The sequence below is a fragment of the Helianthus annuus genome, chromosome 10, assembly GCF_002127325.2.
Source record: "Helianthus annuus cultivar XRQ/B chromosome 10, HanXRQr2.0-SUNRISE, whole genome shotgun sequence".
NCBI lineage: Eukaryota > Viridiplantae > Streptophyta > Magnoliopsida > Asterales > Asteraceae > Helianthus > Helianthus annuus.
In genome coordinates, this window is record NC_035442.2 from 105,210,774 (window position 1) to 105,228,481 (window position 17,708).

The 17,708-nt window shown below is 36.7% G+C and overlaps 2 protein-coding genes across 2 annotated transcripts; one reads left to right on the plus strand and one right to left on the minus strand.

Annotated features, from left to right (window-relative positions):
• Positions 1-9,622: 9,622 nt before the first annotated feature.
• Positions 9,623-14,223, plus strand: LOC110885336 (ultraviolet-B receptor UVR8). The gene is made up of 12 exons (XM_022133021.2): positions 9,623-9,879; positions 11,181-11,367; positions 11,471-11,617; positions 11,785-11,866; positions 12,047-12,202; positions 12,483-12,656; positions 12,923-12,994; positions 13,107-13,178; positions 13,309-13,427; positions 13,522-13,607; positions 13,740-13,792; positions 13,921-14,223. The coding sequence occupies exons 1-12, from the start codon at positions 9,798-9,800 to the stop codon at positions 13,987-13,989; spliced, it is 1,299 nt and encodes a 432-aa protein (XP_021988713.1). The 5' UTR covers positions 9,623-9,797; the 3' UTR covers positions 13,990-14,223.
• A 607-nt stretch (positions 14,224-14,830) lies between these two features.
• Positions 14,831-15,397, minus strand: LOC110882077. The gene has a single exon (XM_022130175.1). It carries the CDS (start codon positions 15,395-15,397, stop codon positions 14,831-14,833), a length of 567 nt encoding a protein of 188 aa, XP_021985867.1.
• Between the last annotated feature and the right edge of the window lie 2,311 nt (positions 15,398-17,708).

A 17,708-nucleotide genomic window follows, 5' to 3' on the forward strand; every position in this document is an offset into this window, starting at 1 on the left:
ATTCTTGGTTTGACTGTTTCCAGAATGGTTTCTTCTGCTCATCTTCAGAACTTCCTCCTGCAACAAATATTGTTTTTGGTTATAATTTTTTTCATTTTTATAATTTTCTGAAGAACTAAAACCAAGACCTTTCTTTTTGAAATTACTGTTATGGTTTGGCCTCTTTTGAAAACCATAACCAGAACCGTAACCCATTTTCCTGTTTACTCTTTGTTGAATTCTTGAAGAAGTGTACTTATTAGGTTTTCCATCAAGATTTAAATCTTTTATTTAAGAAATTTTAATTTCTGTTAATTTGAAAACCTATTTGATCATTTCAGTTTTGACACTTCTTATTGGGAATTCCTCATCAGAATATAATTTGTCTGAATCATTCAAAGTATAAGCTACTTTAACTGATCCATCATTCAAATTAGATTTTGACAATAGGAATTCTTTATTATAAACTCTTTTAACCGATGAACTCGGACTCTTTTCTGACGAACTCGAACTTTCAGACTTAGACTCCGGTTTTGACTCTTCATCCATATCCAACACCTGATCGACAACTTTCTTTACTAACTCAGACTCATGATCAGTGTCAGATGCTGTGAATGTGACATCAATATTGTCTGGTAATTCATCAATGATTTCAGACTTTAACTTGATGTTGAGAGCCTTATTAACTCGTTCCTCGTTTGGCTTTCTGGGAGAATAACTTTCAAAGATCGGGGGCGGACATCTGTTATACTTGACACTTTGTTTCTTACCAGTCTCAGTATCTTCAGTCTTATCCTCCTTGAATGCTTCCAGACCTGCAACAGTAGGATAAGCTCTGTCAATCAAATAATCACATGTTGTATAACTCAAAAGTAATCGGTTAATCCTTTCACTTTCAATCTTCTCAAGCTCTAAATCATGCTTCAGCTTAGCACAGTCTTCAATATACTCATTGATGACCTTCTGCTTCATCATTAGTGTCGAATTCATTTTTGTCATTGCATTTTCAATTTCTAAATTTGTTTTTTTCAGACTATCAACTGTTTTGTTCAGCACATCATATGATTCCTTCACATACTTCACATCAGACAGTAAATCTTCTTTAATCTTCTCAACCTCGACAATTTTCTCAATTCCAACGATTTTCTCTATAATCTTTTCAACCACTGGTTCTTCAGATTCTATTTCAGCTTTCTGTTCCTCAGCTTCCTTTGTTAAACTTTCTTCAACTTCTGCTTTCTCAGCTTCTACTTTTCCATTATCTTCTGCAGCTTTTCTTGCTTCTGTCTCTTCCCATTCTCTTTTCAATCGAGCAGCTCTTTTTTCTTTCAACATCTCGATCTTTTCTGCAAAAAAACAAATTAAAACTATCAGTATCTAAACCTCTCCTAGCTTTTTCAATATATTCTTCTTCATCATCAGTATCTGCCTCAACTCCCAATTCTGGAAAAATCGGAATTCTTTTTGGTTTAGATTTTACAGATGTTTCCTTCAAGATTCGAGCAACAAAAGCTGAGCTTAAGTGTGGATTTTCTTGAACGTATTTATCCCAGCTAAAACCTGCAGCCATTTTCTCATCATCTTGATCAATAATACCAAAATAAGCTTTCTTATTTGCATCTTCGATCATTTTCCTTTTTCCATCATCAATGCCCCGAGCATGTGCAGTTTGTGGTTCCTTTTGTTGAGTAATCTGATGAAAAATTGACTTCTGATAATAATCATTCTTTTCTTGATTCTCGGTTGTTTCTTTATATGTACATTCTCTTTTAAAATGACCTTTTCCTTTACAACGGAAACAGGTAACTTTTGATTTATCAAATCCCAAAGGAGAAGTAGCCATTCCCCAAACCTCATCTCTACCAGTAACTTGTGTAAACTTTTCTGCTCTTCTAAATGCACTGGATAGACACCACTTGATATCCATCAAATCAAGCTCTTCTGCATCAATTTGGTCATAATCCTCTTTGGTAAGCATAGGGTTTCCAATTCTTCCTGCAATCAGACTTTCATATGACTCTAACATAGTAGCAAGTGATGCCATATGTTGTTTTGCAACTTCTGGAGAAAGATTGTGACTGTTTTGAAAATTCAAAGTGACATTGCATTGAAGATTTGTTGAGTTCTGCCTTTGAGGACTTGATGTTGTATGATTTGGATCAAAGCTTGAATAGAAGACGAAGATCCACCACTCTGGGTTACATTACTACTCTTTGTTCCAGACGAACTATCAGCACTGAAACCAGTTTGAATTTTAGGACTTGAAGTGGCCTCAAATTTGTTTCCCCTATAATACAAACTGACATCTTGTTGAGCATTCGGATTCGTCATAATAGCAGTTTTCTGAATATCCAATTCATGCTCTTCAATTTTTTGAATGAACTGTGCCAAATTCATATTCTCAGACTTTCCCATGTGTTTCACAATCATCAAATAAGTTCCCCACTTATGTTGTGGTAGTGCTTTAGCTAGTTTATCAACCCACTCCTCATCATCTTTCTTTATATCCAATCTTCCCATCTCCAAAACAAGATGACAATACTGTCGATGGTCGTTTTTGTTGATTCACCTTCGAAAGCTACAAACATATCAAATGATTTCTTCAATAACGCCTTTCTGTTTTTAATCATATATGCACTTCCTTTGAACTTTTGAATCAATGCATTCCAAATCGATCTAGCAGTATTCTCATGTTGAAGTAAAACAAAGATATCTTCCTTTACTGCTTGTTATAGAAGGCTAATCATCATTTTCTCACTTGTATACTTCAATTTATCACTTTCAGAAAAATCACAAAAAGCTTTTTCAAGCCCACGCTCGTTTTTCAGTTTCTCGTAATCTTTGTTTAAAGCACACCATGCGTCAAACTTATATGCCTGCACCCAGTTCTCAAATCGATTTTGCCATCCTTTGAAATCTTCAATGAACATCAGCTTAGGTGGTTTTTGGTAAGTTCCTGTTTCATTCTCACTGTACAATGTCTCGGCAGCAGTGACAGGAGTAATCGGTGTCGCAAACACATTGTAAAATTCCTCGTCCATGTTTCGGTAAATTTTTTCACAAAATTACAAGTTCAAACAAAATATCAGTCCAAACGAAATTACTCTTCAAACGGAAATACCTGCACAACAACTTCAAACGAGAATAGAAAAAATTCAAACGGAATTCTAACTCTTAAACGAAATTAGTAATTCCACGCGGAATTACTTCACACAGAATTGCACTTTGACACGGAATTAACTGTTTCAAGCGAAATTAAGTAATTTCATGTGAAAATGTCAAACGAAATTACTGATTCAAGCGAAATTAGTTAATTTCGTGCGGAATTAGGTAATTTCGTGTGGAACGGTTTCAAACGGAATTACACACATAAGCGAAATTATGTATTTCAAGCGGAATTATGTAATTTCGTTTGAAAACAAGCTGGTGATTCCAAGCGGAATTAGGATGACGTCATCTTTTTCGATCTGAATTTCAAACGGAATTACTGATTTTATCAAATTTAGATAGAATTAAGGTCCAATTTTCTCAAGGATTCATTAAAACACTGTTTCGCACAGAATATATGAAATTCAAGACATTTTAACCAAGTTTTCACGGTCAATTATGAAAAGAAGGTGTAGAAGTCAGAAATTAAGGCTGTTTTGGTAAGAACTCTTCTTCCTGAGCTCTGATACCACTTGTAGGATCGAATCGGTGACCCAAACGAGTCAATCAGAAGAATTCTTGTCTGTTTCAGAGGCGGAAATAAAGAAACAGACTTGTAAAACAACTTATTTCACACTTAATCGTCTTGTTTTATTGATATCACAGCAATACAAATCGATAGACACGTCGGCAGCACTTCGGTACCCGAATCATGAAGGTTACAAATGATTTCGCTTGGGAGGTATTTATAGTGTGTTAATTCCGCTTGAACAAGACACAAACGGAATTAGAATTCCAAACGGAATTTAATTCCGCACGAAATTACACCAAGCATTTTCAAGCGGAATTAGCTCCTTCAAGCGAAATTACTTTAATACCCTATTTCTCAAACTACGCGCCCTGATCTACCATTCTTAGTACAAGAATCGATACAAGACGAAGTCGACAGATGCATGCACCAACAAAACTCAGTCTCCAACCTTTGGAGTTCAGCACGAGAGCAATACTTTTCTCTCATTTTCTCTTTCAATTCATCCCAAGACATGCCATACGCGGCATCATCACCCAGAGTTTGGACTTGCAAGTTCCACCAAGTCAGAGCTTCATCAACAAACAACCCCGTAGCAAAAGTGACTTGCTGATCCGTGGTACACTTGCTCATACGGATAGTAGCCTCAGTCTTCTCCGTCCAGCGTACAAACGCCACTGCACCTCCAGTGTCGTCGTAGTTCAGCGGTTTGCAGTCGAGGAACTGCTTGAAAGTGCAGCCCTGAGCTGCGTTTCCTCCAGATGAATCTCCATTCCCATTACGTCTTGCATTGCTTGGTCCACCACTGTGTTCAGTACGGTTCGCCTCGTACTGGGCGATAGCTGCGGAGATCCTTTCTTCCAGGCGGGCGTCCAACTCTTCAGTAGTCCATGGCAGTGGGGGAGGAGGAGGTTGATCATGAGCGTTCACAGCTCTTCTGGGTGCCATGTTCTGACAGAACACAACACAATACGGTTAGACATTTGTTTAATATCGTCATACGAGACAGTAGTAGTATATATATACACAGGCATATACCACATAAGTGACATCAAACAATCCGCCAAACGTATCAATTCATACAGCAAGAAGCATGCATAAATAGATAAATACTGTTGTGTCATAAGATATTCACATTGGCGGTTCTTGTCTTTATACCCTAAGTTATTACTCCAAAAGAGTATTTAACAGGAAGGGTGTTAACATTTTCCCTTTTCTTGTACTGAGGGAATCTATACGTGACAAGACTTGTTGTGGTTTCTGTGCACTGATTTCCATAATTATGTATGCATCCATAATTACGTAACTCCTTGCACAGTCCGCACAGTTCGTTTCATCCTCGTATCTCTTCCTTTAGATAGGCCATTGTTTTCAGACGAAGTCACGTATACATGTGACCTTCTACTTCTAGTATATGTATACATCAATTATCACACATAATTGCAAGTAATTCTTAACCACAGATAAGTGCTACTCCAGTGCACCCTAGGTCTCGTGGTGTCTTTTCTTGACTCTTGTAAACAGTTTCAGGTAGTGGATGTCGCGGGAAGTTTTATGCAATGAAAACTTTTTGAAAAATTGTTTTCGTGAAAGGATCCTAGAGATTGTAGACTAGACTCGGGAAGGAATCCTGGTTCACTACAATCGCAGCTCTGATACCAATCTGTCACACCCCTTTCTAAGGCGGAAGCACGAGGTGTGATCATGAAAGGTTTTCATTGCATACGATTGGTAAACATACTACATGCTCATAAAAATAACTTCAAATGTCAAACATTACATAACTTGAAATCATAGTGTTTACAACACAAGACGACATATTGTCTGAAAAGTTTACAACTTTATTCAACGATAAACATAAACGACATCTAAGAGCATGAGTAAGACCGCGCGCACATCCACTTTTAGTTACCTGAAATACATGTGAGTTTTGGAAAAACGTCAACATAATGTTGGTGTGAATTCATGCAGTTCTTGTATTGAACGTTTGTATACTTTGTATGAGAAACATGGTATGTATCTTGTATAAATCAAGTATTCTTGTATAAATCAAGTATTCTTGTATAAATCAAGTATTCTGTATGTATCATGTTGTTAATGGGTTGCAAGGCCATTAACATGTGACACGACATATGAAGCAACCAAACCATAGGCATTTTTCTAGTTGTCGATTCATGACTGAGACACAAAAGCACTACTCGGTACTAGTTTTCACCAAGAGTGTGGCTGCCCGAAAACCCATTAGATCTAACCTTTTGTTCTACAGTCTTAGTATGTACACGATTAATGGTGCTTATGGTACCCTATTCGTGACACGATTTCTCGTATCATTCCTTAAAACGCATCATACTTGGTACTAGTTATCACCAAGAGTGCTTCTTGTTTTTCTATCCATCATACCATTTGTAAACATTGTAACATTTGTAACATGTATTTCACCCCCGAAGTTATAAAACTGAAAACAGTTAAAAGAAAAGGGGGAGCATGAACTCACAACTTTGCGTTCTTGCGTCGTAGACTTCACCGGATTTGCTTATCTAGCGTCGTGACCTAAACGTGTTTTATTAACGTTAGTCACAGGACTTGCATCGCACAAGTACAAGTCACTATCTTTTGTATATGTGTTCTTGTGTTAAAAATAATTTATATTTTTAACTATGTATCTTACTTATATTATTTTCTCAAAAATAAAGATAAGTATCTTGTGTTTTTCACCCGAATTATGTATTTTGTCCAGAACTTCATTTCATGTTCATAACTTGTCCAAGTTATTTATTCTATCAAGTAATATATTTTCATAAATATATTTTCTTGTATTTGTCTAAGCATGTTGTATGTGTATTTTTGTATTTTCACTCCTTAGGAGTATTTAGTGTATTTTCAAGTCCTAATACACTATTACGTATAATACATACTACATACACTTAGCACGAAATTTGGTGATCAATAAATATATATATTTTTCTCAAAAATATACATACTTAATATCAATTTTAATCTTGAAGAAATCAACATTTCTTAACACAAAAATTAGGGAAACCTTGGTAAATGCTTTGAGATACATTTTTAGGGAATAAGTTTCTCAAAAACTTATATTTTTCGAAGTGTCAAAATTTATAAAAATTTTGACATAGTTTCCCCTAAAAATGGAGGTTTCCCATGTTTCCAAAACATGTGTTTATTTTCTTTTAAATAATCAACAACATCAACAACACAATCAAGTCTTACCATAAGCCTAGATCATGTAAATCACACTACATCATGAACTTGAAGTTCTTGTAAAAACTTGTAGTAACTTACCATGTTATTTAGTAGGTTTAGTTACCCTTAAAAAAACATGGTTGTTTGTTTGTAAATCTCATTCTTGAAGGAGTTAGCCATTTACAACTTGTAAGATGATTTTTCTAAAAATATTTCTTTTGTATTTTTCTTGTTTCATAAGTGTTTATAAAAATAGTGTAGGTTTAAGTAAAAACCAAGATCTTCTAAAAATCACATTTTAAACTTGGTTCTTTTAGAAAAACCATTCATTCATCTTAGATCTATAAGTTTACTAGCTTGCTTTGTTTGTTATTTTCCAAGAAATCATTTATTCATCAAGTTCATGTTTATACATGAGGTTGATCTTCTTGTGTTAACACATAATCATCCTCTAACTTGCTAGATCATGTGTTTAATCACAATCTAGCAAGCTTCATGTATTGATCAACATCAATATTTCTAGTAATCAACAAACAAACATTACACATCTACTAAACAACATCATTTCATCAAGACATCATCATATTTCACCTTATGTTTCAAGTTTCATATGCATGTCTTTTAGGGTTCATATGATAATCAACATGTTATATCTTTTAACCAACTAAAATGGAAGTAAACAAGGGTGTTCAAGAATCTTACAACTAGCTTAAAGCTAGGGAAGAACAAGGTTGAAAATGTGGTGGATAAAAGCTTGTAAAGGAGGTCCTTCAAGATTCGAGAGTTCCAAGCCTTCTAACCTTGCCTCTTACACCTTGCGAGGAGCTTGGAATGGATGGATGGTGGTTGTATGGTGGTGGTGGTGGCGGCACTACTTGGGTCGGGAGGAAGAGGGAGAGAGTGAGGGAGATGGAGTGAAGTGAGATGTTGATGGTGGTGTACTTATGGGACAAGATCTCTAGTGAATCTTCCACAAGATCTTATAATATCTATGGAAATCTTATAATATCATTTTGAATCCAAGAAAGATCATGTAGGATTTAACAAGATTTTACAAAATCAAAAGTGGGGCCCCCATGACCGTCCACTATAGGGGGGGGGGGGGGGTAAAATGTAATTTCCAGTCTTTAATTGTATAAATAAGTTAAGCTTTCAAGTGTAATTTTTAGGGACTTGATGTGTTATTACGTTATAAGAGGTGTTATGGTGTTCTGGGACCATAACTAGCTCAGAAGTAGGTAAACAATGCTTCTAGTAATATTTTGATGTTTCGGGTAATGTCCGGTTGTTCGGTTAAGTACTGGTTCGTTAAAGTGCTAAATCGCACCATTTAGTGTCCTTTATGTCCCCTTTTGTGATACTTTCAATTCCCGAAACTTAGGGAAATATTCTGGATCAATCTGTCACATTTTTACATGTCATTAATTTGTCACAATGCTGAATTTTGCTGAATTGTATGAATTTCAGCATTTAAAGTGTGTTTTGGGTGCTTTTTAGTGCGTATTTTAGCTTCCGGAAAGTCTATATATAAACCCTTGTATGTACTCTTGGGTTTTAATGTATTCTTGTCGTTGGACCTACACCTAGGCTCCAATTCTATTATCTAACTGTTTTCTGCAGAATTGTTGACACAATGTGTTTACCGGTGAGTTTACTAGTATTTCTGACGCAACGCTGTTCATTAATGCATAAAGTAATTCTTGTAGTATAAAACGTGCATGAATTCACTTGTTTAGTATGTAATCAGACAATGTTGACATTTAAGCACATAATTGCAGTCATTAAATAATAATTAAAGTGTACGAAAATTACCGGTTGGGTGCTAGTTGTCACACATCCCACGAACCCAACCCCACCGGCTACCCACTTCTCTCGAACCTGCTAACCCACTGGCGCCCCCATCCCACAAAGAACATGGCATCTTGGACTCACGAGGAAGAATTGGCTCTCGTCACAAGCGTCGTTGACGCTATGAAGGGGCGGCCACCGGGCTAAACAAAATATTGGCCGGAAGCATTCGCCACCTACCGACATAACGTCGGTAACGACCGCCACAACCTCAACGCGTGCCAACACAAATGGCGCGAGCTACGGCCCAAGCTCGATCGTTTCAAGGCTTACTACGAAGCCGTTCCGAGCGGCGAGTTAAGCCACGAGGACTGGGTGGCGGTGGCAAACATAGAGTTTCGAGGCAAAGAGTGAAAGGCGTTCGACAAGATCGCACTTTTTGAAATTTATCTAACGCTCTAGGTTTGTAATTTTTAGAAATTATGTAATTTTTAGGATTATGTAATTTTTAAAATTTTAATGAAGTTGTAGGTTTTTTTTTATAAATGTTGTTTGAATTTTATAAATTTTTTGTATTTTTTATTTAACAATCTGCCACGCGGTGCACCCAACCCAAGCCCAACCCACGCCCCGCCATACCCCGCGGACACGTCACTAGGCGGTGGGGGGGGGGGGGGGGGCTCCCATTCCACGTGTCAACAAATGCCTCAACCCAAACCTAACCCAAACCCCACCATACCCACGGTGTAAAAAGGGTGAGCACTAGGATACAAGCTACCATTTATAGTTGCAAAAATTATGGTTTCAAGTTTGATCCAAATGAACCATCTTACCTAGTAACAACATGTGATGATGTGAAACCGGATTCGTAATGATTGAAAAGGATGCATAATTCCTCTAGAGACACAGGAAAATTAATTAATATTATTATAATTATTAAATATTAAATATTATTATCATCGAGAATTTTCACAAAAAAGGAAGGAAGGAAGGAGGGAAGATGATAGAATATGGTTTGTCGTTTTCCATCAACAATAACTACCCCAATTCAATTCTCCTATTTACTCCCTCCCTCTCTGCAACCACATATAATCACTCTATTCATTCATATCCCCCATTTTCACCAAATTCCTGAACAACCTGCAACTCACACATGGAGACTGAAACTACTTCACCTCCGATTCGTCACGTGATTTTGATCTCCGCTGGTGCAAGTCACTCTGTTGCTCTTCTCTGTAAGAATTACCAACCCTAGACATACGTTTCCTTTGTTTTTTTGAATTCATTAGGGCATTTTGTGTGTGTGTATTGATTGATTTTAGTTTGAGAATTCTGTTTAATTGGATTGTGGAGGCTTGGAATATGTCGGTTGAGGTGTTTGTTGTAGGGTTTTGATTGGTTTGTTGTGAAACTTGTTTGATCTGAGGATGGATCTTTAGGTTAATTTGTTTATATGATGAATTGTGTTATTGATTTTGTGGCTGAGTTAAATATTTGAAGTGATCTGAGTTAGAGGAACTCTGTTTAAGTGATGTATACCTGCAATAATGAAAATCATTTCTTAACCTAGGTTGAAGTTTCCTAATGCAAGTTTTATCAGTATGAATGTGCTCATTGCTTTATTTGTAACTAGGCGTTAAGGGGCCGAAAGGGTGATGGAGTTTGCTTTGTCATATTCCTTCATACTTGGGTTCAGTTTATATGTGTAGGCATGTATGGTTAAATGTAAGACCATTTTGGAGTTCCACGGAACGTTATAGGGTACGCGACTGAAAGAACCAAGAGACGGTTAAACAAGTAAAAACTGAGGGTGTGTTTGGTTGAGGGTTTGGGAATGGGAATGGGAATGGGTAGAAGAGTGATGTATGGTGTTTGTTTTAAATCATATGGGTTTGAGAACACAAAAAAGAAATAAGGGTGGTGCTTTACGGATGCGGATACGTGTAAGAAAAAAAAGCTTTGTCCTATCCTTTCTCAAATCGATTATTATACCTAAAGTCATTGTCAATAACGAACAATATGGCAACTGAATAATTTTGTAGTATCTCTTTTATCCTGACTGAATAGTGTTAAACGTATGATGGACTGAATTATCCTGCTAACGACTTGAAATGAGTGTTGTAAATTCTTTTCTCTGTAAGACTTGATCTAGTTATTGTTTTTACTTTCACTGAAAATAACAAATAGAAAATTATGTTTAGATAAGCTTCAGATAAATTAATAACTAGTCTTAATGCTAGTGGGGGGTTTTGGTGTATGATATATTAAACCTTTTATCGCGCTGCATATTTATCTGTTCCACATTTCATCATATGAAATATCAAAGGCACTTCATTTTTTCATTTACAACATTGTCCATGGAATCACGCAACAGGCTGCACACAAGATGTGTATAGTATTGTCCATAAAATCACACACCATTGTTCTTCTATCTTAACAGTTACAGTATTGCAACTATATGTAAGTAATTTATATATCCAACTTACAAATAAATTGTACAAGATCATAATATTCTACTTTTTTTTAATTACATCAGCTGGAAATATTGTTTGTTCATGGGGAAGGGGTGAGGATGGACAGCTAGGGCATGGTGATGCTGAAGACAGGCTGTCACCTACTCAGTTAAGTGCTTTAGACGGGGAAGATATAGTATCTCTTACTTGTGGAGCTGATCATACAACTGCGTTTTCGGAGTCACAACTCAAAGTATTCAGCTGGGGATGGTTTGTTCTCTTATCGATAAATCCTAACCCAATTCTATTTTTCCTTTTAGTAGTAGTGCTTCTTATACACCTTAAACGGTAATATTTGTTATTTTGGTATCAGGGGTGATTTTGGGAGGCTAGGACATGGCAACTCTACTGATTTCTTTATTCCTCAGCCAATAAAAGCGTTACAGGGGATACGGATACGACAAATTGCATGTGGGGACAGCCATTGTTTGGCCGTCACCATGGAAGGCGAGGTGCAAAGGTTTGTATCAGCTTCTGATTCTCTACATATGTTTTGAAATAATGATGTTACTATTGGTAACAAGAATATTTAGTGAATCTGGAATGTAGTGTAGTAAATTGATGAGATTATGTCAATCCCATAATCAAGTATTTTAATTCTGTTTATTGCTTGTGACTTCATTGTAGTTGGGGCCGGAACCAAAATGGCCAACTTGGTTTAGGCACAACTGAGGACTCTCTCGTTCCACAAAAGATTGAAGCTTTCCAGGTAAAATATAATTTCAATCATCACGGTTGGCACTGCACATATTAAAAGTGGAAGATATCTGTTTGTTGTGTTCTCATTGTCAAAGCACATGTATGTTGTCAAAGAACATAGAGTGTGTTGCGTAACTTAATGATCCTTGATTATTTTCAACTTTCTTTGAATTTTTTATGGTTTTTGCAGGGTATAAATGTGAAAATGGTTGCTGCTGGTGCTGAACATACAGTGGCTATAACTGAAGATGGTGAGCTTTATGGTTGGGGTTGGGGGCGATACGGGAACTTGGGCTTAGGTGACAGAAATGATCGCAACATTCCAGAGAAAGCTTCAGTTATCAGTGTATGTAGCCATTTCGTATATCGTCCATGATTATATAATCATCAAACATGTTGCTGTATAATGGATAATGTGCTATTAAAAAACAAAGACGTTTTTTTTCCATTTCAAGTCTATTACTCTTTAAGTAGAAAATATATGTATTTTGTTACAACCACACCAGTATTTTCTGCCTTTTCTTACTATATATTTGAAAGAAGTTGATGTAGCAAACTTATGCATTAAAACTACACTCTGGACTTCTTTCGACCTGTTTGTATGTAACATGTTGAAGTTGGTACAGGATGAGAAGATGGTACTTGTTGCCTGTGGTTGGAGGCATACAATCTCTGTTTCTTCATCCGGTGATCTTTATACATTTGGGTGGAGTAAATACGGTCAACTAGGACACGGGGATTTTAAGGACCACCTTGTTCCCCATAAACTCCAAGCATTGCATGGCCAATTTATATCACAGGTATTTGTTTTTTATTCCTATATTCTTTGACATGGTGTGTTAGTATGTTGTTCGTTTTCGAGCCGAGGGTCTCTCTGGAAGCAGTCTCTCTATCCCTAGAGATAGAGGCAAGGTCTGTCTACATCCCACCCTCCCCAGACCCTATAAGTAGCTTTGCTATTTGTGGGATTTACTGGGTATGGTTGTTGTTGTATTATAGTTCAAACATTGTGTGTGGATGTTACAGTTATTGATGATGTTTTTACATGTGACTTTTGACATCCCAGATCTCCGGTGGCTGGAGGCACACCATGGCATTAACATCAGAGGGAAAGCTTTATGGATGGGGATGGAATAAGGTCAAATGTCAATTGATTATTGTTAATCAGTATCATTTTGCTATATTTACATTTAATCAATATCATTTTGCTATATTTACATAACTTACCCTGATATTTCTCTTGTGAACAGTTTGGGCAAGTGGGTGTCGGGGACAATAAAGATCATTGTATTCCTATGGAAGTCAAATTTCCAGATGAGCAGGCACATCATTTTTCCATGTGAACTTACTTTCTTTCATGTCTAGGGGATTAGATTAAATTACCGTCTTATCATGTAACACTTATTCGACTATCTTAAGTTTCAGTTTTAATGTCCTTAACGTATTTGACAGAAAGTAGTCCAGATTTCATGTGGATGGAGGCACACACTTGCTGTCACTGCAAGACATAATCTATATTCCTGGGGCAGAGGTACAAATGGACAGCTTGGCCACAAAGAGGCTATCGACAGGTATTTACCACACACACGTGCACTTGCTTTTTTGACACGTGGCATTGTGAAGAAACCGAAACTTATGTGTGTTATATTTTAAAACACTTGGCAGAAACATTCCCAAGCTAATTGAAGCTTTGAGCAGAGATGGATCTGGTGGACAACATATAGAATCATCAAGCACTGACCCATCTGCAGGTGCTATATTCTGCTGCTTCTTTTCCATATATCTCTTAATTTTTTTGAACTTGGTTTAGAATGATCAACCGTAAGTATGATTTCATTCTCACCGTTCACATATTGATCCTGTAACTATGATTCTTTTGGAAGGGAAACTTTCGGCATTCCCGTCTGATAGATATGCAGTTGTACCTGATGAAATGGTATGATTTCATTTTCAACCTATTACAACAATTTGTATCTATTTTTAACATTTTGTATGCTTATATGCAATGAAAAGAAACTTGTTTGAACAAAAAGAGACTAAAGGCGGGTTATACACATTGTGCAGGTTCAGGGCGGGAACAATGGAAATGACGCTAGTGTCCCTGAGAACGATGTGAAGCGAATGAGGCTCTGAATTTTGCAGCTCCAAACTAACCACAGATGCAGATTTAAAGGACCGTCGTGTTGTCAGGAAATAAAAGTATATCTGCTATTATCGTCTTTAGGAAGTTTGAATATTAATGCCATTTTAGTTTAGTTTTTGTGCAATTTATCCGCTATGTTAAACAAGTGCATGTTATTGTTGTATTATATGATGTTGTAATCCTGTTGTATGACCATGTTGATGTATGGAGTATTTGTTTCTATATTGCTGCAGTTCAACTAAGCGATGTTTTGTTCTTTAACTCTGTTCGCGTGTTACGGTGACATGTGTGCAAATGATTTTATACCCCTTTAGAAGATAGCAAACATTATTATTATTAGACTACCCGTTGTGATCTAGGTGAGCACCGGTATTTATCCTGTAATATGCTTCACCAGGCGCCGACTGGTCGCTGACTAAGCACATAAAGCCACTGCTAAAGCCACCTGACCCTGTTGTGGTCCAGGTGAGCAATGGCTTCAGCGAATTTTCATTTTTTTTTTATTTTTTGTTCATTCTTTCTACATTTGTAAATGGTATTAATAGAAAACTATTTTTTTTTTATAAAATATCACATTAAAATAAAAAGATTACAACCAACAAATAATACTAGCCTAACACAAGATCATTGGGTCATCTAGCCCACAAATGCTCGACCAACTCATGGCGAAGGTTTCCGTGTCTCACGGATCTTGTGATATTATGTATGTTTTGGAGTTTTTGCTCATAAGTTATTGTGGATTCATACCGTGTGACATCACCTTAGTAGTTTTGACAAATAGACATACTTTGATCTTCCAGAATCATGTTATGTAGAATTAGATAAGTCACCTTAGTAGTTTTGACAAATAGACATACTTTGATCTTCCAGAATCATGTTATGTAGAATTAGATAAGTGTAGATGACGTCCATTATTTTTATTTTCTCTGGCGTCATAAACCGTACTGGGTTGGCAATCAAATGAAATCTTTTCTTTAGAACTCCAAACGCTCTTTCAATATATTTTCTTGTTGATTCTTGCTTCTTTGTAAAGTACTTTCGTTTGCCATTAGTTGTAGACGAAAAAGCTTGAATAAGTGTCGAACACTCGTAAATACCGTCAACCAGGTAGTAACCATACTTGAAATGTTTCCCGTTTGCATAAAACGATTGTGTTGGCTCAATCCCGTCGATAATGTCATCGAATATTGGGGATTGATCGATAACATTTAGGTCGTTATTTGACCCAGCAACTCTAAAAAACGCATGCCAAAACCAAAGATCATGCGAGGCTAACGCCTCAAGTATAATTGTCGGGCCGAAGATCACCTCGGTGGTACTGGCCTCGCCAAGCCGTAGGACACATAGCCCATCCAACATGCATACAGTCGAGGCAACCGAGCAAGCCGGGAAAACCATGTTTTTCACCGTGAACCTCGTATATGTGTTGGATATCAAACAATGTTGGCTTACGCAAATACATTCATAAGTAAATGGATATGATCCCTATGTAAAGATATATAATTTATACAAGCGTTGTGAAATTTAAACGTAAAATTTTTAAAAATATAATTTAGGTAAAGATGTATATACCTTGACAAAAGAAATGAAATGAATCGCACACAATTTTTTCGGACATTTCTAGATATTCATTCATTGTGTTTGACGAAATCCCATACGCTAGCGGCAATACATTTTTGTATAGATGTGAACCCAAGTCTACCTCTCGCATCTTCCCTTTGTTGAAAAAAGGATATCGCTCTGACAAATCATTCGCTAGACGCATAAATAGTTGTCTACTCATTCAAAAACGTCGCCTAAAATGTTCTTCATCGTAAACGGGATTGGGGCTAATAGTGACGCATCAATGTTTCGTTAGCTCCCTCTAGATCAGGATCAAGTGGTGGTTGTCTCATTAGCCCTCGTCGCCTTTGAGACCGCTCAACCAAGTAGTTAACCGTTATCCTACGCGCTTCAATAATGAGATTGTCTTCTTCGAATGAATCAGATGAAGAAAATGCATTCTATTCCACTTTTTATGAGAGTAAGAGAGTTTTTTTTAACAAAATTTTGAGAGAAATGTGGGAGTAAGAGAGTTTTTTTTAAAAGAATATGGGAGAAATGTGGATATTAAGGAGTTATGTATAGAATTTTTGTATTTTTTTAAATTCAAAACACGTGGCTCGGAATCCCACACCCCAACGGTCAACGGTCAAAGAGTCCCACTACCACACTCACCTGTGCTCGCTCACGCTAGCCCTCGCGTTGTTGATCAGTTTTGTTTTAGTTGTAATGGAAAACATGAAAACATACACGTGATTGCAGACAGGCCAACAAAGAATCCAGTGAGGGATGATGCCCTCGAGTTCGACATGTTTGTAAGTGTGATCTGGTTCCTCCTTAGGGTGCAATCTAATGATGGTAAAGATGAAAACCGATAAAGGGTTATCAGTATGGAAAGAGAGGTTTCGAATGATGTTATGAACTAAGCACAAGATGTCTAGTTGTCTAACCTTGTTACCTCTACATAAGTCTCCTTATATATGCACCCAAGAGGAAACTCAATTAGTTAATAAGGATAATATGGTCCATCAACAATTACCAACTAATTATTTAATAGGTCGTTATATATTTTGACCTATATAATGTAAATGATTATAATGGCTACTAGATTAAATTCAACATCATAACGTATTTAATCTTACATTCTCTCACTTAACCGAGTAATCATTTACTATGTGTATTAGATAAGCCTGATCAGAAATTAACACTCATTTTAGCCTTAAACCAAGAATTATAGCAGAGAAATATAGCCGTTGAATCATCATTCGACTCAGGACCCCCATTAGTCATACAATAGCCTCAATTTAAAACCTAATCGTTATGATCAAAATACGCATAAGCCCTTTGTTTGTTTTGTAACTTTATTTGTCTATATGCCATTATACTAGTTGAACATATTCTTAGAGACATACAAAATCAAACTGAGGAAATTTCATTAACATAAAACATAAGCTAGTACAATATGCTAAATAAGGTCTTTAGTAAATCCCATATTCCGAACATGTTCTTCATAAACTTCAGGTGGGAGACCTTTAGTCATCGGATCCGCAAGCATATCTTTAATACTAATATACTTTGTATCGAGATATAAACCAGCTCCAGTCGAACATATATTTCCTCAACTCGTTCACGTACGAACATATATTTTGTATCGAGATATAAACCAGCTCCAGTCGAACTGTTACTGTTCGAGAAACTAACGGCAGCTGAGTTATCACAATAAAGCTTCAATAGTCTAGAAATGGAATTAACGATTTTGAGTCCAGTGATCAGATTCCTAAGCAACATTCCATGACATGTTGCGTTATAAACAACAATGTACCCTGCCATCATTGTGGAAGTCGTGGTCAACTGTTGTTTATGACTCTACCATGAAATGGGTCCGCCTGCTAACATAAAGATATAGCCCGAAGTGGATTTCTTGTCATCTTTGCACTTGGCAAAGTCAGAATCAGAATAACCCACCACTTCTAAATGATCACTTCTTCTATAAGTCAGTTTATAGTCTTTCGTCCCTTGCAGATATCGAAGTACCTTCTTAGCTGTTTTCCAGTGATCTAGGCCAGGATTAGTCTGATAACGGCCTAACATTCCAGCAATATAAGCGATATCTGGGCGAGTACAGACTTGAGCATACATCACGCTCCCGACTACTGACGCGTATGGT

What these genes read in the sequence shown, in the direction of transcription:
- LOC110885336 (XM_022133021.2), top strand. Translation starts at nt 9,798, where the DNA reads ATGGAGACTGAAACTACTTCACCTCCGATTCGTCACGTGATTTTGATC. An exon ending in ATGGAAGGCGAGGTGCAAAG is followed by an intron (nt 11,618 to 11,784) that starts GTTTGTATCAGC and finishes ACTTCATTGTAG; the next exon opens with TTGGGGCCGGAACCAAAATG. An exon ending in CAGTTGTACCTGATGAAATG is followed by an intron (nt 13,793 to 13,920) that starts GTATGATTTCAT and finishes CACATTGTGCAG; the next exon opens with GTTCAGGGCGGGAACAATGG.
- LOC110882077 (XM_022130175.1), bottom strand. Translation starts at nt 15,397, where the DNA reads ATGGTTTTCCCGGCTTGCTCGGTTGCCTCGACTGTATGCATGTTGGAT.